This window comes from Ornithorhynchus anatinus, chromosome 15, assembly GCF_004115215.2.
Source record: "Ornithorhynchus anatinus isolate Pmale09 chromosome 15, mOrnAna1.pri.v4, whole genome shotgun sequence".
Classification (NCBI taxonomy): domain Eukaryota; kingdom Metazoa; phylum Chordata; class Mammalia; order Monotremata; family Ornithorhynchidae; genus Ornithorhynchus; species Ornithorhynchus anatinus.
In genome coordinates this window covers 548279-567756 of record NC_041742.1, presented here as the reverse complement: position 1 = coordinate 567756, position 19478 = coordinate 548279, and the positions used below count along the sequence as shown (strand labels likewise).

Below are 19478 nucleotides of genomic sequence, written 5' to 3'. Positions count from 1 at the left end.
AAATAGTTTCCTTGATCTGGCTTCCCTCCTTTTCGTTTTATCATAATCGTAGGCAGAAGCCCAGGCTGCTCTTTGACAAGCTGAGAATCAGACCCTTTTGAGCTGTGCTGGTGCCGGGAAGGAGGGGCGAGGAATGAGAGGGCCTCTGCTCCTCTACCGGGACAGTGAAGTGGTTTTTACCTCGGCGGAGCCGCTCTCAGGCTCCCGCCCCCCTGCCGGCTCTGTGCTCCTTCACTGCTGGCCGGGGAGACGGGCCAGGGAGTGAGACTGGCCCGACCGGCCGCTCAGCCTCCGGGAACCGTCGGGGGAAGGGAGTGGCTGGCCTTGCAGAGGTTCGATTTCTCTTCCCCAAGTCCTCCCCGCGCCTTGGGAGTGTTTCTGAATTAATCCTTTCACTGGCGGGCGGCAGAAGAATCCAATTTGAGCCCAGTTTCCCATTTCCATTTGTCTCGGGGCCCTCGGACAGTTGTTTTGGGCTCTGATTTGGCTTGCCTCTCGGGCTGGCTCCTCTGCTCCCCGGGTCCCCAGGCTTTGATTTTTGGGCGTGTCACCGGGGTCCGGACAGGGGGCCGGCAGGCGGGGGGCCTGACGGCTCCCTCCGAAGTCACCCGGACACCTGTCCATGCAGGCTGGGCAGCTGGCCGAATCTGTGCCAGCGCCGAGGAAGGAAACCTCGGGTGAAGGTTTTCTCCAGCAGGGGAGGATTTAGCCCCAGCACAAGGCATTTCCCCGTATTCCCCTTCCCGGGAGACCCCGGACAGCCTAACCTCAGTTGACTTGCTTGTTCCCTGAGAGCGCCTCTTTCACCTTCAAATGTCCGCTGGCGGAGCGGGTTGGAGCGGCAGATTCTGGTCCGGAGTGGTTTGTCAGGGGTCCGTTTGACCGGCTCCATTTTCCGGGGATTTGCCCGTCGCTCAACTTCCCTCCCTGCTGGCTCTCTTGGAAGTTAGCGAGCGCCCCGAGAATTCCTCCCCGCGCCACTTCCCCGTTTCCTCCTCGGCACACTGTGGGCCAAAACCTCTCCTCTGTCCCGAGAGCCTCTCCGCTGCCCCCGAACGCGCAGCGGGAGCCGAGACCCTTGACCCGCCTTGATGAGTGGGGAGTCGGGGTCGAGAGGTCCGGCCCCATTTATTTCCCCGGCCGTTCCCAACCCCTTTCCCTGGATCCGTGGTGAGTATCGGAGGATTATTAAAAGCGAGGCCTGTGCTCTCCGCTTCCCCGGGCACTTCTCCAGTACCTCTTCCTGGGGATTTGCGTGCTCTGGCTGGACAGGTCTTTTACTAAAATAGCCCCGGGAGCACCCCGAATCCCCAGGACCGACCCCGGCTCCGTGTGGCCATGAGGCCGGGTGGGGTTGAGGGGAGGGTATTGAGCCCCGCGGACCTCTCTGGAGATGCGAGACCTCGTTCGGACGCCACGTCCGTCACCGGCCTGGCAGCCGGCCCCTCGACTCCGCTGGCCGCCGGGGCCCTTCCCGCGGGAGGACCCCGAGCCCTTCCCTTCCCACCACTGGTTGTCGAGGTCAGACAGGTCTGCCCTTCTCCCTTAGCCGCAGCACCCTACCGAGTTAGGCTTGATTTTGTGCATTAGTCCTTGCCTGGGCCGCGGTCACGGCGTTTTATTGCATCGTCACTCCTGATGCGTCTGGCCCCGGCCGCCTCTCCTTCCCTTCCATTCATAGATGTGAAGCCCCTTGAGGTCCAGGGGCCGTGTCTACTGCCCACCTGAGTTTTCTTCTTGAGTGCTAGCTAGGGTGCTTTGCACACGGTAAGTGCTTAGTAAATGTTGCTGTTGTTCCCCCAGTGTCAGCTGGGCCCTCTCCCTGGGGTTTCATCTGGTTTGTTTATTTACGGGCCAAAAATGGCCCCGTAGCTCTCCCCGAGGAGGGTCGCAGCTGGTCCCAAGGTGGATGGGGGCCTGCGTTTGGCACAGTGGAAACATCGAAATGGGCAAGAATTCACCAAATCCACCCACCCTTCAGGGGAAGTAAGGGGAAGGTGTTTCCTGGCCCTGGCAGAGCGGGGCTGGGTTTGAAGAGAGGGTCTGGGGTCAGGTTTGGGGCTGGGCAGGGTTGGTGTTGGGCCATCTACTCACAGGGGCCCGACTCCCCAGAATTTCAGATGTTTCCTTTTTCCACCCTGGGGCCAAAAGGCCCGTTCCCAGCCCCCTCCGGCCCCCTCCTCACCTTATCTCACACATCCATCCACTTGCCGGCCACGGGGAGCCCTGGCTCCCCGGTTTCTCTGGGCCAAACAAAAAGAAAACTGTGGCACCGGGAGTAAGATGGAGAGGGGCTGGTTTTTCTCCTGCAAATGAGTACTCCCCCTGAGTCAAGCCAGACCCTCGCTTTCCAAGAGCACATTTTCCAGGGTCCCCGGGGGAGGCTTCGGTTTGACGGGGAGTGCCGGGGACAGAGGACGGAGACCTCAGAAAGAGGAATTCCTTCCCTGTGAAATCTGGTCAGTCTCTCGGTCTGCGTCCCCACCTCAGGTGGGCAGGGAATGGGTGCCCCAGGCCAGCTCCCACGGGAGCCTCCCCGGTCCCGTGGTTTGGGGCTTCCTGCCACGGGTTGCCGGAGCCCGGAGCCCGGCGATCACTCTTTCTGAAGTTTTTGCTCCAGTTGCTGCGTTGGCATTTGAGGTCTGTTTGCTGCAAGTCAGAAAGCCGCTCTTTGGTTTGCACAGAAGGTTATTGATCACAGATGCGCCCCCGCAATTTGGGACCACTGATAGCCAGACTTCCACACCTGGCCTTCATTTTCAGGCCGATCGCCCCTTGCTGCTGGACCCTCAGTCACCGCTTTGCTAAATCCTGGAGGAGAGGGGTGCTGAGGGCCCCTCGGGGGGCTGGCAGGTGGGGGTGGGGTGAGTCAGGTCAGCTCTGCCTGCCCCAGTAGCCCTGGGGCCCAGCAATAAGAAAGCCCTTGAGAGTTGGCTCTTTGAGAATAACAGTTCTGATTTATTTCTTCTTTCCAAAAAAGTTTCAACTTAAGCTACGTTCACCACCTGTGTTTCCCTTTCCTCCCCCACCTTCAGTTCTGACAATCCCAAAAAAGAAGACTCAGCTTCCCTCCCATACGGCCAGCCCATGTCCCTCCCCGCCTCCACAGGCTGCCTGAGAAGCCCTGTCCCCGCCCGGGAGGCCTTTTCTGATCGATCCCCCGCCTCCTGGGACAGTTCACCCTGCTGCCTCCCCCATTACCCCCATCCGACCTGTCCCAAGCGGGTAGTTCACTTTCTTTTTCCTCCTGTTCCCTGTGTCTGTGTATAGCGTGCGTCAGCCCGAGAACCCCATTAGATTGTAAACTCCTCAGCCCCTCAAGGGCAGGGACCTACTTTTTGAACTTGAAGGCTTGTGTGAATGTGTGTGTGACAGGGAGAGAGAACGAGCAAGCACGCCCGCGTGCACACACTGAATCCTCAGTTGTGTGGGTGCCCGGGCTCCCTGTCCTCTGGAAGCTACTGCTCCATCAGAGCCGTTTTAAGCCCTGTGCTAAACAGTGGTGTGGATTGGACCCTGTCCCTATCCCACATGGGGCTCACAGTCCAGGTTGGAGGGAGAACAGGTATTTAAACCTCTCTTTCTCTCTCCCTCTCCGCCCCTCGTGCATAAGTTTTCGACGGTGCAGACGTGAAAATTAATCATTTCCCTGGAGCAAACACAACTGCAGAACATTCTGATGGACTTAAAACGACCTTTGCGCTTACAGAGAAGGGTCACGGATTTTTCTTTCCAAGTCATCCCTTGGAGTTTCTGCGGGGAATGAGCTGCCAGATTAAAAGAGCAGCTTTTCTCTTGTTTCTTTGTGTAGGCAAGCGATGAACCCATCCTCTCTACACTTCAGCCTCCTGCCTCTGTGTTTCTGTCGCTGTTGTCGGCCAAGACGCAGCGCCCCGCGCCTGCACGTTGCTCCTCGTTCTGGCCTCAAAGCATCTGCCGGGGTTTGGCATCCGCCCAACCCCCCCATTTGCCGGTGCTCCCCGGGTTTATTATTATTACTAAGTGCCGTCGAGTCGGTTCCGATTCATAGCGGCTCCATGGATATACTTTCTCCAGAACGTCCTGTCCTCTGCCATGATCCGCAAGCTTTCTAACGGTTCTTCCGTTATCGTTGTTGTGGTTTCTATCCATCTAGCTGCTGGTCTGCCTCTTCCACGTTTTCCCTGGACTTTTCCTAGCATTAGTGTCTTCTCCAGAAAAGTAGTCCTTCTGATTATGTGTCCAAAATATGCTAATCTAAGTCGAGTCATTTGGCCTTCCAAAGACCACTTTGGCTTAATTTGCTCTAAAATCCGTTTGTCTTTCGGGCAGTCCACGGTATTCTCAAAAACCTTCTCCAACACCAGATTTCAAAAGAATCGATGTTCTTTCTCTCCTGTTTTTTCACTGTCCAGCTTTTGGATCCATCCACTGTCACTGGAAATACCACAGAATTGACAATCTGTATTTTTGTGGTAATAGTTACTTCAGCACATTTCATGACTTTTTCCAGGCTCTTCATAGCAAGTCTTCCTAATATTAATCTTCTGCATATATCTTGGCTACTATTTCCTTTATTATTGATTATCGATCCCAGGAGAGAAAAATTGTCAGCTATTTCAGTCATTTCTCCAACCACTACGATCGTGTTAAAACTTGCGGTTGTCACGATCTTTGTTTTCTTGACATTCAAATATAGGCCCACCTGAAACCTCTTCCCCCCCGGCCCCCACCTCTCTCTTTGTCAGAGAAAAGATCACGACACCTTTCATCCCTGGGTTCGGTTTCCCGACACCTTTAATTTCTGGGTTTGGTTTCCCTCAGATCTGCCCACAGCTCTCCCTCGCCCGCGGCGGAGGAACAGCAGGGCTGGCCCTTGCCCGGACTCCGTTTTGATTTATATCTATAGCATCTGCTGATCATTTCCCCCTAAATAAGAAATTTCCTTCCATCGAAATCACCACTCGCTTTTGTTCAGGCTCCTGCCCCTAGTGGGCTTTGTAATGGGCATCTGCTCGGACCCCTCGGCCGAGTTCCTGATGGGAGCCCAATCCGTGCGTCGGCCTCGGGCCTTCCGTTCCCATCCCCGGCCCCCAGGCTCGTGGAGAAGTCTGAGCAGCCAAGCGTAGTCACCCAGTCGTCCGGTTGGTCGGTGTGGACGGTCTCGATAGGTCACCTTCCCCCTGGGAGAGGGACACCCCTTGCTTGCATCTCCATTTGGGTCAGGGTGTTTGTCCTCCCCTTAAAGTGACAGCCAGGCTCGATGCTCCTAGCCATCTGTGGCCTCAAATGGCCCCTCCCCCAAGGGTTTGACAGTTGATGCCCAAGTCCCTGGGGGCCTCATTACTTCCCGGAATGGACCTGTAACCTTCTCACTAGCTTCTAGCGATAGAATGTACTGTTTTAATGAACGCATGCACCAAGCCTGCTTTTATTCTCCATTTACTACAACAGTCCCCTTACCAAAAAATTCTACCGTTTTCCCTTTCTATTGAAATCGTAACGGAACCGGACAAGAGGCCGTGGTTCTGGTTTTCGGTCATCAGAGTCATCCCTCTGACCCGTTGGATCATTCTGGTTTCGTTAGTAATTTGTTGTAAATGTGCCGTGGATACCAGGACTTTTTTTGTGTGTGCTCTTATTTATCTGAACTCCTCATTTTAGCCAAAAGCATACTTCAGCTCTCTACACTACGTTGGCTCCTGACTTTGCCCTGCGCTCTGCTCTTTCTTTTCCAGGGCTCCCAGCCAAGGTTGTGCCTTGGGCCACCCTCAGCTGACGGTCTTTCTTACTCTTTGTGAGTTGGTCAGATGTGGCCTGCAGTCATCTGTCATTGATTGATTGCCCAGTCACTTCTCTTTGAATCAGGCTCCTTTTTGCTCTTGCAAACACCCAGGCGATTGTATGTGGTGAGGAAGCGTTGGTGGTTGATGACTTGAATCACACACTCTGTATTGGTGGTTGATGACTTGAATCACACACTCTGTATTTGAATGCCTTTCCCCCACTATCTCCCCACCTTCCTCCCCACTAGTGCCAGGGCTTTATCATTCTTTCCTCCTGGACCTAATTCTGGTTTTCCCTCCGACCTTGGCGTTCTTCCCTTTCTTCGCCCCCCCCCCCCCATTCCCTCCCCAATCAGTGGCAGACGTGCCGAATTAGCCTCAGCTGCTGGACATATTTTGATGATTTTCTCTAAACCTAGTTCTTCCACTTGCAGGAGTTTTTTCCAAATGTCCTCATTGCTTATTCCAGTCACCATTTGATCTCTGATGAAGGAATCTGCCAGAGAGTTGCCAAACCGCCGCTGAGCACTGTCAGGTTGCGGGAGTTCCACTTTCTGCCTGATCCCGTACAGGAAAGTCGAACCGCTCCGTCGTTTCCTCGTCCTTTGGCAGGCAGTATGTCCCTGGAGTCTTTGGATTCTTTTGGGGTTCTGAGGGATTAGAACTCTTTTCCCCTGATGGCTTCAGGAATATTCTCTTTTTGGCTCCCAGGGATTCTCTTTTAGATCGAATGAGTCACTGTTGGGTACGAGTCTGACCCCGGTAAACATCTCTTCCAGTCGGGAAGAAGATTCTGCTTCCTTCGGTGCTTCCCCAGCCCCTGGTAATAATAATAATAATGATGATGATGGTATTTGTTAAGCGCTTACTATGTGTCAAGCACTGATGTAGATATAGGGTAATCACGTTGTCCCACGTGGGGCTCCCAGTTTTAATCCCCATTTTACAGAGGAGGTGACTGAGGCACAGAGAAGTGAAGTGACTTGTCCAAGGTCACACAGCAGACACGTGGCGGAGCCGGGATTAGAACCCACGTTCCCTGACTCCCAAGCCTGTGCTCTTTCCACCAAGCCGTAGAGCACATCACCAAGCAGGAGCACAGAAAAGTCATATTTACTGAGTGCTTACTGTGTGCAGAGCACTGTACTAAGTGCTTGGGAGAGTACAGTATAACAGAAAACACATCCCCTTCCCACAGTGAGCTTACAGTCTGGAGTTTACAGTCTTGAACGCCTGCCCCGACTCCTGTTTCTCCTAAATGGGCCGGGGCACTTGCAGATTTTGCACATGAGAAAACTGAGGCACAGAGAAATGAAATGATTTGCCCAGAGTCACACAGCAGATAGATTAGGGAGCCAGAATTAGAACCCGGGTCCTCTGACCCCCAGGCCCATACTCTTGCCACTAGGCCATTCCGCTCGCTACCGAACCTCAGCCCCAACTTGCACACTTCACTCCAGTCACCCCAATCTGCACCTCAATTTCGTCTCTCTCTCACCACCAGCCCCTCGCCCAGGTCCTCCCTCTGGCCTGGAGCGTACATTTCTTAGCACACGTACCACTATCTTACCAAATATCCTCTAGACTGTACGCTCCTTGTAGGCGGGGAAAGTGTCTACCAACTCTGTTGTACTCTCCCAAATGCTGAAATACAGTGCTCTGCTCACACAATAAGTGCTCAATAAATACTACTGATGATGATGTCCTAGTACCTATTTTATCTTAGCAGGTATATAACCGAGCACATATTTATCCAACTTAGCCTGAATTTATCCTATTAAGAATATACGTAGCTGTTCTTGACGCCCAAAGGAGACTTTGCTGAGTGAAATTCAAGTGTGGATGCATTCTCTAAGCTCGTTGTGGGCAGGGAATGTGTCTGTTGTAGTTTTGGACTCTCCCAAGCACTTTAGGACAGTACTCTGCACACTGTAAGCTCTCAGTAAATAAGGTTGATTAATGAGTGGCTGAAAAGGCACTGACCTCTGCATGTGCTCTGTAAACACCCGCACACACACATCTGCCTGTTGTCCCTTGCTCTACCTGCCTGTTTCCTATCTGCAGTGCCTGGTGCTGTTTTCACATTTGCCACCTTGGCTCACGATCCTCTCGAAGCTTCTGTTTAAAAAGAGCCACTCCTTCCCCGCCTGCGGGACGGCGCGTCGCCTCTCTCCTGGTTTTCAGCTGAGAGGCGGCGTTTTCTGAGGCTTTGTTTTACAACGTTCTCCAGCACCTCCTCTGTCCCTTTTTTTCATTTGTCTAGTTTCAGCTCATTCTTTCATTGATTCGGGCGTATTTGTTGAGCGCATCCTGTGTGCAGAGCACCGTACTAAGCTCTTGGGAGAATATGTGTAACGATCAACAGACACATTCCCCCGCCCACAATGAGCTTACAGTGTAGAAGGGGAGACAGATATTAATATAAGCCTAGAGTTGTTGTTCGGGCACCCTGGTGTCATCCATTCTCCTCACATATCCCACCCAGTCATCTTGAGGTAGCTGTTTGAATAATAATAATAATGTTGGTATTTGTTAAGCGCTTACTATGTGCAGAGCACTGTTCTAAGCGCTGGGGTAGACACAGGGGAATCAGGTTGTCCCACGTGGGGCTCACAGTCTTCATCCCCATTTTACAGATGAGGTCACTGAGGCACAGAGAAGTTAAGTGACTTGCCCACAGCCACACAGCTGACAAGTGGCGGAGCCGGGATTCGAACCCATGATCTCTGACTCCAAAGCCCGTGCCCTTTCCACTGAGCCACGCTGCTTCTCTAATCTTGCCGTTTGAATATCTTGCCGTCTTCCATTCTCCTCATATTTCCCACCCAACTCATCGTATAGCAGCCGTTCTGGCATCCTGCTGTCATCCTCTCTCTTCACCGATCCTACGCGGCTCAGCTATGTCGAGGTGAGCCTAGTTTCAGTGACTTCGTTCCAGAACTAGCTTGTCTGTGATCCTCCCTTAGTGTTTGATGCTGAGTCTGGCCCGTTAGTGAAACAGAGAGCGCGGCTCAAAGAATCGAATGGGATTGTGCGTGGGGTCCCGCTCTCCCGGCCGTAGAGAAGGTTGGACAGCATCCCAGTTCTGGAGCCCTTCGGTTTGGCCTGGAGCCCGATTCCCTACTGCCGCTTCACTCTGACAATCCCCGGAGGATGTGCTGGCCTTTTGGATTTGGTTTTCTACAACGCCGCACGCATCAGCGTGCCGTCCAGGGAGCAGATTTTTGAGATCTCCCCTGGCGGGGATCTTCAGTCGATCAGTCAATCGGTGGGATTGATTGAGCTCATCCTATGTGCAGAGCACTGTACTAGGCGCTTGGGAGAGTGCGGTGCAACAGAATGAGCAGACCTGTCCCCTGCCCGTATCCGGGTTTGGCCTAGTGGAAAGAGCATGGGTCCGAGAGTCAGAGGAGCTGGGTACTAATTTTGGCTCCTCCACTTGCCTCTGTGATCTTAGGCAAGTCACTAGGCCTCAGGTCCTTCACCTATAAACTAAGGATGAAGTACCTACTCTCCCGATTATCGAGCACCTACCCTAGTGCTAGTAGAGTAAGGACTAGGGTAGGTGCTCGATAATCGGGTTGGACACGGTCCCTGTCGCATACGGGGCTCACAGACTCAATCCCCATTTTACAGAAAAGCGGCAGAGCTGGGATCGGAACCCAGGTCCTTCTGACTCCCAGGCCGGGCCTCTATCCCCTAGGCCGGGCTGCTTCTGGCCTTCTGGCCTTACTCCGACCTCGTCCCGGCCTTTCCCCGGGCTCTCGTCGTCGAGGGTGTTTATTGAGCGGTTACTGTGTGCAGAGCACTGAACTGAGCACTTGAGAGAGTACAGCACAACAGAGTTTGTAGTCACTTTCCCTGTCCACAGCGAGTTTACATTCTAGAGGGGGTGACAGGCATAATGTCACAAATGGCACAATAGATAAGGCTCACGTCCAAGTGTCCTTTACCGTCCCAAGCTATACCAACTCTCAGTTGTCATCTTCTGACCACAGCCTCCCCGCAAACCTGTCACCTCGCCCACAAGCCCACAGATCACTGATCCGAATTGTCCATTCCAAGCGCTTAGTACAGTGCTCTGCACTTAGTAAGCGCTCGATAAATACTATTGAATGAATGAAGCCAAGTGCGTAGGTGAAAAGGGAACCAGTGGGAAAGGCCCTTTGGAGGAGATGGAGCGCTCCCTTGCTTTTTCCCCACTTCACTCCCACCTCTCCCCAGCCTCATCCACACCTCCCCTAGTCCCCAAATCCGGGGCCCCGGGGAGTCGCCCGTCAACCAGTTGGAAGTGGCTTCGCCGACCTGGGAGTCAGAAAGATCTGGGTTCCAATCCCGGCTCCACCACACGTCTGCTCTGTGACCTTGGGCACGTCGCTTCTCTTCTCTGGGCCTCAGTTACCTCATCTGGAAAATGGGGATCGAGAGCGTGAGCCCCATGTGGGAAAGGGACCGTGTCCAACCTGATTAACTGGTATCTTCCCCGGTGCTTAGAACAGTGCTCGGCACAGAGTAACCTCTTAACAAGTACTATAATTATTATTATTACCTCGCTCCCACTTCTCCCCGGGCTCACCCCCACCTCACTCCCATCCCTAACTTTCCCCTGGGAAAAACCACACCAGCCCTCCGTCACCCACAGAATGCTTCTTTTTTAAGTGATTTAAGTTTCTACCCACACAAGCTTCCCAATTAACAAGCCCCACGGGTCCGGCGCCTGCCAGGGGAAGAATACATTTCCCTCAGGTTTTTTGGTACCCGCCGCCTCCGAGCGTCCCGGGCCAGTGGGACTTGGGGTGCCGCCCCACCTTCATGGGGGGTGGGGGCGCGATGAACGAGCTTGGGGATAAACCACCCCTGAACCTTATTTTTCCAACTGTTGTGCTTCCCAAACCAGCTCACTTCAACGTTCTCTCCCCCCGAGCACTGTCGTCGGGCTTTCCGAAGTCTCCGTGACCTTCAAAGTGCCGTAATGCAAACGGGAACGGAGCTAGGTTGAGGCAGAGCACCAACATTTTTTGAGGTTTTTGTGAAGATAAAAGCCACGGTCTCGGAGGCTGCGGGCGCCATCTGTCTGAGATGGTTTCTAGCAAGGAGAGGGGGTTCATGAATTGTGGCAGGAGGGATTAAGTTGGACTTTGAGAAGACCTTCCGGAGGAGGGAGCTGGAAGGCCTCAGGCGTACCCCAAACCAGCTGGGCAGGAGGGGGAGGGTCGTTTTCTCTCCAGGCTTCTTAGGAAAGGGGAAAGCACTTTTTCCGGCCAAGGTCCCCAGGTCCAGAGGCAGTGGGTTGGGCGGGTGACCTTCAAAGCTTTGGACGTCGTATCCGGCAGGGGGACGGGTTGGTTCCGTGGGTCCCCGAGGCATCCGGGCCCGCTCGGCCACCGAGTCGGAGTCGCCGGCCATCCCTCGAGCCTTCCCCGCAGCTCCCGGGAGCTTCTGTTGGCCGATCCCGGAAGCCTGGAGATCCAGCGGGCTCAGGCTGCTCCTCGAGCACGGCGAGGAGAGGCTGCCGACGCCGTCCCTATCGCTCCCGTTGGCAGAGCCCACATTGGGGGTGGCTGAGGGCCAACCTGTGCCAGGCCAGCGAGCTTTTTCCTGGCGGGATCCTGGCCGGGTGGCACCCTGGGGGAATGGGGCCAGTGTCGGGCATCCGGAGACCCGGGACTCTGGTTCTAGGCCCAGCTCGGCCATTGCCCTGCAGTGGGACTTGGGCCTCATCGCTGACCCGCTTTGGACCTCGGTTTCCTCCTCCGGAAAACACGCGCGATGATCCGTCCCTCTCGGGGATGGTTGGGAGGGTAAAACACGACGTGGAAGGGGTTCGGGTTTCTCCACCTCCCTGCAGCCCTCAAGCTCGTCCATCTCCAGCTACCTGGAGGGAGCGGGCAGCGAAGGGTAGTGGACAGGCCAGACGTGAGAGCTGGCCCTGCTGGGACCGTGGTTGGGGCAGCGCTACAAACTGGACCAGTGGCCACGCTATCTACATTGGCCCCGTCTGTCTGTCTCTCTGTCTCTATATGCCGCCCCATCCCATCTCCCTCTGTGTCTCTCTCTCCATCTTTCTGTCTCTGCCTCCCCATGCCATCTCCCCGCACGTCGTGCCTAGTACGTGGAGACCGCCACCCCTCCCTGCAGAACCCCCGCCCCTGGTCTCTTGGCTCTCCAGGAAGCCTGGCCTTTATCCTGTGGCTGGGTGCTAAACCCCAAGAGGGCCGGTCCGACCCGGCTCTGGCCCCGCAGCGGCTCTCGTCCCCCTGTCTCGGCTCTTTTTGCCACCCGGATTCTCCCAGAAAAGGTCGGCCCAAGACACCTTCCTGCCCCCTGGATTCCATGGAGGCTCTGAGACCCCTAGCCCACCGGACCCTCTGCCGGAGATCACGGCTTCCCCTCCGCCCTCTCCCACCAGCCGGCTCCCCGCCGTGGCCCGGTGGCCTGGCCGCTCCCCGAGGCCCCGGCTCCGCGGGCGGCTCCCGGGAGTCACGGGGCACTTGTGAGAGTGGCCACACCTCTCCCTGCCCCGCAGATGCCTTCCAGCTAGGAGGGCGTGGAAGTCATGCGGCTAGAAAAAGAGACACCCAACTCGGGGAACCCTCACTCCTCCACTCTGTGCTACCCTGTCCTGTCTTGCCTACTCTGCCCTGCTTGTTCTGCCCTGCCGGAGATCCCTGGAACCCCGCTGAGGTACCCCAGGGGGACCGACGCCGGGGGTCGGGGGATGTTAAGAGCGGCGGGGACAGCAGGGTTGGGAGAGACAGGGCTCAAGAGCCAGAAGGACCCTGGCTTGCTGCTGCTGCCTCCCAGCTCCAGGTCTGAGCGACCACCCCTCCCCTCTTTCCTGCAGGTTCTCCCTGATGGAGCCGAAGCCTCTCGTCTTCGGGGCCCTCCTGGCCTGGGCGCTCTGCGTGGTCACCTACTCCCACCTGACGGAGGAGGGGAACGAGCAGAACCCCAAGAACAGCCTGCAGAACCACGATGCCATGGAGCCTCGGGCCTCGCCTCCCGTTTCCATCGTGGGTGAGTGGCCCCGCTGACCCCGCGGGGCGGCCCCTAACCGGGGCGGGGAAAGACTCCGGCCGCAACAGTGGAGTTGGGGGGGTGAGGATGCCGTCCTGCCCGCAGGGGGGCCACAACAGAGGTGGGCTGTCTGAGGGCTGGTGAGGGTAGACAATCTGAAGGTCGGGACCTGTGGGAAATGCCTGCCTCCTGTGCTCCTGCCCTTCTCATCCTCCATGAAGGCGGGGGAGAGGCAGCACCCAGAAACACCGCCATAAGGCGGGAACCAAATCGCATCCTCCCAAGGTCTGTACGTGTGCTTCCCGGAATTGAAGTCCCAGCAGCACGCCGAGACTGGGCCGACGCTGGTTGATTGGAAGGGCTCCCGGAATAACACCTGAGCGAAAGGGAGTGTGGGTTTGAGAGAGGGTCGCCCCGTATTCATGGGGAAATGCTCAGCAGATGGTGGGGAAACCGATGCTACCGGAGGCCCAACAGAGGAGCCCGGGCTTCCCCTGCAACGAGAACGATTTAGGTGAGACCCAAGAGAGCTTCCCCAGTGGAGGCGTTATTAGTCACTGAGGGCGGCTGGGCAGTGTCGAAGGCTCCAGCGGGGGACTCTGGCTGATGAGGACCCCCTAGACCCCACCTGTCTGCTTTGGGTTCGGGATGACCGCTACACCCCACCCCGGGAAGCCCAAACGCTCCCCGGAGGGACGGGGCCAGCCCTGTGAACCGTCATGTCCGTTGGTTCATTCCCTCCTATTTATTGAGCGCTTACTATGTGCAGAGCTCCGTGCCGAGCACTTGGAAGGGTAGACTCTAACAGTGTGACAAACAGCATGGCGTAGCGGACGGAACGTGGGTCTGAGAGTCAGAAGGTCATGGGTTCTAATTCCCACTCCGTCGCTTGTCTGCTTTGTGACCTTAGCCAAGTCACTTTACTTCTCTGTGCCTCCGTTACCTCATCTGTAAAATGGGGATTGATACTCTGAGCCCCAGGTGGGACAGGGGCTGTGTCCATCCTGATTTGCTTGCGTTGACCAGGGCGCTTAATACAGTGCTCGGCACATAGCAAGCGCTTTACAAAATACCACAAGACAAAAAAACGGTCAGTTGGCCCTGATGGGCTGATTCTAAATCTGGGGCCCATCCGCATTCTCTCTAGGCCCGGGTCCTTGAAGCTGTGCCTAGAGGCGATGGGTTGGACCGGGTGACCTGTCCAAGGCCTTTCCAACCTCACCGTCCCGAGGTCCTAAAACTCCGGGCGGTAAAAGGAATCCTCTGGTTTTGTTTCCTCTCCAGAGTAACTAGGTTACGCTGACGGGCCAGATGTTCTCCAGCTGCTCCCAAGCCAAATTCACTTGTGGGAAGCGGCCGTTAGCTGTCCCAGAAAGCCCCCCGCCCCCAACCCCAGCCAGAGGCGACCGGGGAGCTGGCAACGTACCGTGGTTTTGTTTCGCGGAGCTTGACTGTATCCCGGGTGTATACAGAGACATCTTTAGACTCGTGGCTCAGCCTTGCGCTCCGGCAGCTGTGCTGGACGGGGCTGCTCAGGCCCGAGTTGGCGGCCGGGGTCCGGAGATGCCCAAGGCTCCCGCCAGCTTGGGAAAGAGCCGCCCGGCTGGGGGTTCTCCCAGGGGCCGGAAACATCGACGGCTGGGGAGCGAGGGGACACCTGGTTCGGGGAGCCTTCCGGCGGAGGCGGGCCGGGGTCCGGTGCCGGGCTGGTGGCAGATTCCAGTTCTCTAGCGCCATCCCACAGCGAATCCCGGCCAGCAGGAGCAGAGCCGGGAGTTTGTTCAATTCGGGCAGGAATTCCCGCCCCCACCAGGGCCCGGAGCCACAATTGGCCCCGGAGCTCGTCTGGTGAGCCCAGGTGGTGGTGGGGGCGTCCCACCCAGCTGTAGCGGGTCATTTTGCGGGGGAGGAGTGGACGGGACCCTACCTGCTCCACCCGCCCCCAGTGTCTTGCCCATGGCCCCCCCCCACCCCACACCACACTTAGAAAAGTTTCTATTCAATTTTCTGGCGATCTTCCCACTTGCCCGACCTGGTCCGGCTTCCTCCCCATCACGACACATGGCTTCCCCGTGCCCGGTCACCGTCCTCTGTTCCATTTCCCGGCCACCCGCATCCACAGGCAAAGGCGCCGCCTCCGTTCTTCCAGGCAGATTCCCTCTTTTCCAGGTCTGGCGCGCCCCTTCCCCACCTTCCCACACCCCTATCCCTGACGTTCACCGCCCCCCCCCGAAGAGTCACCCCCCCGAAAGTCATCGGATACGGAGGTGAGTTGAGCAAACTCACTTCCTCATCCTTCTTTAATCGAGACGGCCCAACAGCCTTTCCTCTGTCTCCTTGTCATCATGTTGCTATTAAGTGTTCTCTCCACTGGTTTCCTTCCAGAGTTGGCTGGGAATCCGTCTCTGACTTTCTTCCCAAAGAACACCTCCCCCGGCGACCGTCCTGCCCTTGCCAGAGGAGGGGTTTCGCCACGTCCTCCCGCCCGGGCGCGGGCCTGAGTCTCTCACGCCGCCGTTGAGTTCCATCTCGCCTCCGGCGGTCTAACTCGGCCCAGGAGAGTCGTGCGATGCTGGCCTCGGCTCGCTTAAGCGGGCCCCTTAGCTCTGCGACCCAAGAGGAGCCACTGCGTCTCGCCAAAAGTGGACTTTCCTCTGGGCAGATTCCAGTTGCTGAAATGGCGTGTTGGTGCCTGCGATTTCCAGAGGGTTGGAATCGAGACGGCAAGTTTTGGCCGCTGCCCGTGAGATCGGGATTTCGGTAGTTTCTGCCGATCCCCGTCTTTTGCTGCTGTGCGGTGTCTTTAGCCCGTCTTCTGGGGCTTCCCCGTTTCCCCTAGGGGTTCTTCCCATGGCCAGGCAAGCCCACGGTGCCGTGTTCCCCTCGTGTCAGTCCAGGTTGGCAGGCCGTTGGCTCTGCCTGGTTTCTTTTTTTTCTTCAGAATCGTTGCCGTTGCATTTTCATCCGTTTCTCTCAAGAATGGTTTTCCGATGCGAAGATATGAAATTTCCATCCGCAGAGGGCGAAATCCCCCTCTTTGGTTAAAGCAAAGAGGAATGCGGAAGTATCTGGCCCCCTCCCCTCTGGCCCCCACCTCACTCATCTGTTGGCATGCTGGGTGGTTTGGAGTTGCAGAGCTGTTGAGATTTTGGGTGGCAGCGGTTGATATCTCATTTAGTCAGATATCATATTCTCGATCGTATCTCGTTTTAGCCTTCTACTCCAATCGGCTCTGCTTCCATTTCTTTTTCAGTTTATCACGTGTGTCTCTGAAACACTGCGTCTTTCTCTTGTTTACTGTTAACTGCTCTGATTTTCTGTCTCCCTGCTGGGTTTTAAGCTCCCCGAGGGCGAGGATCGTACCTACCGAGTCTTTTGTACACACCCAAAGGCTTAGTACAATGTTCTGCATCGACTAAGCACTCCGTAAACACCATTCAGGGAACTCGTTCCCCACCTATGCGGTGAACCTCCACTTCAAGAGGGGAAGACAGACTTAAAAATATTTACAGTTCGAGTGGTCGGACTAAGTGATCCTGCGCAGACGAGTGGTAAAGAAGGCATAAATGGGCACTGGAGCCGGAACGGGGGACGGTCTGACTCGGGGTGCTGGGACATGAATCAGGGAAAGGCTTGTTGGAGAAGGTGGGGTTTTAGGAGGACTCTGAGAAGTGGGATCTGCCCGCCTTGGGGAGGGAGGGAGTTCCGAGCCGGGGGCGCACGGCAGAGAGGGCCAGGATCGAGGGTATCGGCTGGGGGTGCGAGGAGACGGTCAATCTCTGTCCCTCCCCGACCCTGCCTCGTGTGCCGGGACCAAATGGTACTGCCACGTCACCGTCATCGTGGGCACTGTCCTCACTGTCTCCGGGGCCAGGCTTCCTGAGGCCAGGCTCCCCAGGGGTGGGCATCCCGTGGACAAGCTTCCCGAGATCAAGCAAGCGAGCACCGTGCTCCAAGCGGTGGGGAGAAAAGCCGGGAGAGCGGCGCCGAGCCGGCACGGTCCTAGCGGCCCGTCCCCCTGGGAGTCCCCGACTCCGCTGTCCCTCCCACCTGGCCGCTGCCCCTCCTGACACGCCGCCCTGTGTTGTGTTCTCTCCGCTTCTCCCAAAGCTATGACCAAGGGGTACAAGAAGATCAGCAGGAAAGAGGCTGAGAAGGCGGTGGCCACTGCGAAGAAGAAGAATAAGAAGAAGAACCCCTCTCCCACGGTGAGCCTCACCTTCGGCAACGGAAGGTGGAGTGAGAATCCCTTCCATCCTCCCCTCCTTCCATCCTCCCTTCCTTCCGTCCCCTCCGTGCCCTCCCCCTGACCCCCTTACCTCCTGCCCTGCCCACAGCAGGCAGGGGCGGTCAGTACTGCTGGGTCTCCCTTGTTCCCTTGAGGAGAGAAGGGAATGGGCAATAGGAAGTAGGTCCTTTGGCTGTGGGCCAAACAAGCACCTGCTTCCCCCAGCATCCGGCTTCTTGGGGCCCCTCCCACCCAGCGGCAGCGCCTCCCGCCTCCTTCTCTCTCCCCTCTTCCAAACCCCTGACCTCCAGGAGCTTCTGGTTGACACTTGGGCCAGACGGGCCTGGGGAGGGTGGGCACAGTTCGGGGCCCCAGGCAGGCACCGAGCACTTTACTCCGGACCACCGAGAGCCGGGGGTATCGCTGCTCGGTTGGGAGCCTGCCACGGAGGGCCCGTTCCCACTCTGGGGCGATGGAGCGGGTCATTTCCCAAGCCCCAGCGGCAGCCTCCGGGCCCTTGGAGCTGACGCTCGGATCTCCAGAGAGCCCGGGGCTGCCAGGCTGGGGCCCTGGAAGGGAGGGACGAGGAGGGGCAGCAACCCGGCTCCCCAGATCCGCGGCCGCGGAGATGGCCGTTGGGCGAGAGGTGCCCGGCCCCTCTCCTCGCCTCCAGAGGATGGGGTGGGGTCAGTCAGGGGATCCTCGGACCCATGTACTAATTCACCCTTCCCCACCAGAAAAAGGCTTTACCGAAGAAGGCGCCCCGGCCTTCGCCCCCGGCTAACTGCGTGGCCACCGGGGCCAGGTGCAGGCCGCCGTCGGGACCGTGCTGTGACCCCTGCGCTTTCTGCCACTGCCGGCTCTTCCAGACCATCTGCTTCTGCCGCGTGCTCAATCCTCACTGCTAAGCCCCCGGCACCACCGAGGAGGCCCCTCCGCGCTTATAGGATTGCATCTCTGTCTCCTTGTGTTTGCCTCCAGACCACCCGGGGCTCTGCCCTCAACCCCCAGTTTCTTGCAACGAGGGAGAGGGCCGAGTGGCCAGGTGAGCAACAGGTGCCAGAAGGGAGGGGGGCCGGGGGGGGCTGCAAGCCAGGCTTCTGCCCGTTCCCTTGGGGTGGGCCCTTGCCCTCCGGCGCTTCGCCAGCTAAGCCGGAATTTTTAATTGAAGGCTTCCCCTGGGGCTCCTCTGACCCTCCGCCCTTCTCTGTACCCCAAGCAAAGCTCACGGCCCTCGGGATCCCAGAGCGGGCCTGGGCCGAGACCGGGCAGGAGGCGGCTTGGGAGCGGATCCCGCTGAACTCCCTCTTCGGCTTGGTTTCCCCAGGGTGTCTCCTTCCAGCCTCCTCCTGGCTCCTGCCGCTCCCACCTGTGTGGTCTCTTGGGGGCCTCTAGGTCCCAGCCCGCACCTCTTCCCGTCTTCCGGGGAGCTCCCCTGCCCACCCCTTTTTCATTCAGTCGTATTTATTAAGCACTTACCGTGTGCAGAGCGCTGTACTGAGCGCTTGGGAAAGTACAACACTAAAAAGTGGCATTCCCTGCCCACAATCAGCTCACAGTACAACAGTGCTTGGCACATAGTAAGCGCTTAAAAAATGCCATCATTATTATTCTCCTGGCTCGGGGGCGGGCTCTGGGCCCCTTACCGAGTCACCCCCGCCACCAGAGACCCTCACTATGCCTATCTGAGGTCTCCACCCCTCCTCCTCGACCTCTCCCCGGCCCCCCCCCGGCCTCAGGCACCGGGTCCTGGTTGGGGGAAATCACCGACACCAGGCGCCAGGATCCGGGCTGCACCCGGCGGCTCACCTCCAGAGGCGCTGCGCTCCGGCCGACTCCGGGGGTCGCAGGTCCGGGCCGGGGGAGCCGGTGCTGTCCGCTCACTCCTGGCTGGGTTTTCTGGGCACTCCACGCCGCCTCCCTGGAGCGTTTTGGCAGCGAGGACGGGCATGATCCAGCCGGGCCTCGTTCTCGGGGCTGCTCTCAGTCCTCCTGCCTGGGCGGGACTCGGCCTCCAGGGAGTCGAGGGTCGGGGGAGGCACGGGGCAACTCCGGCGGGCCTCGTTCGGCACTGATGTTTGGTTTCCGAGCTCGTCGGCGCCAAGATGGTGACTCTCAAGGCCAGATGTTTCCAGAAAGGAGATGCTCGTTCCAGCTGTCCAGAGCAGCCCAACAGCGCTAAGACGAGAGCGAGGGAGATCCGTCCAAGCCACGATGGGTGAAGAGTGGGTCAGCACCGACGGGTCCGCGATCCGCTTCGGAGCTGCCAAGTCTTCCCCAGGACATGTCCGTTACCGCTCCTCTGAGTCATCTCGGTGGGTCTGTAAACGATCTGTCCATACACGGAGAGAGGGAAAGGAAAAAGCAGATTCCCCAGAGAGCTGGTCCAGCATCCGGCCAGAGAACGGGCCTGACCCCCGGTATCCAAAGTGATAGATAGCTCCCTCTCCTCCTCCTCCTCCTCCTCC

The 19478-nt window shown here is 57.4% G+C and overlaps 1 protein-coding gene across 1 annotated transcript; it reads left to right on the top strand.

Moving 5' to 3' along the window:
• Window positions 1-12306: 12306 nt before the first annotated feature.
• Window positions 12307-18513, top strand: LOC114816897 (agouti signaling protein). The gene is made up of 4 exons (XM_029079604.1): window positions 12307-12449; window positions 12610-12782; window positions 16893-16990; window positions 17748-18513. The coding sequence occupies exons 1-4, from the start codon at window positions 12322-12324 to the stop codon at window positions 17916-17918; spliced, it is 570 nt and encodes a 189-aa protein (XP_028935437.1). The 5' UTR covers window positions 12307-12321; the 3' UTR covers window positions 17919-18513.
• The last annotated feature ends 965 nt before the right edge of the window (window positions 18514-19478 follow it).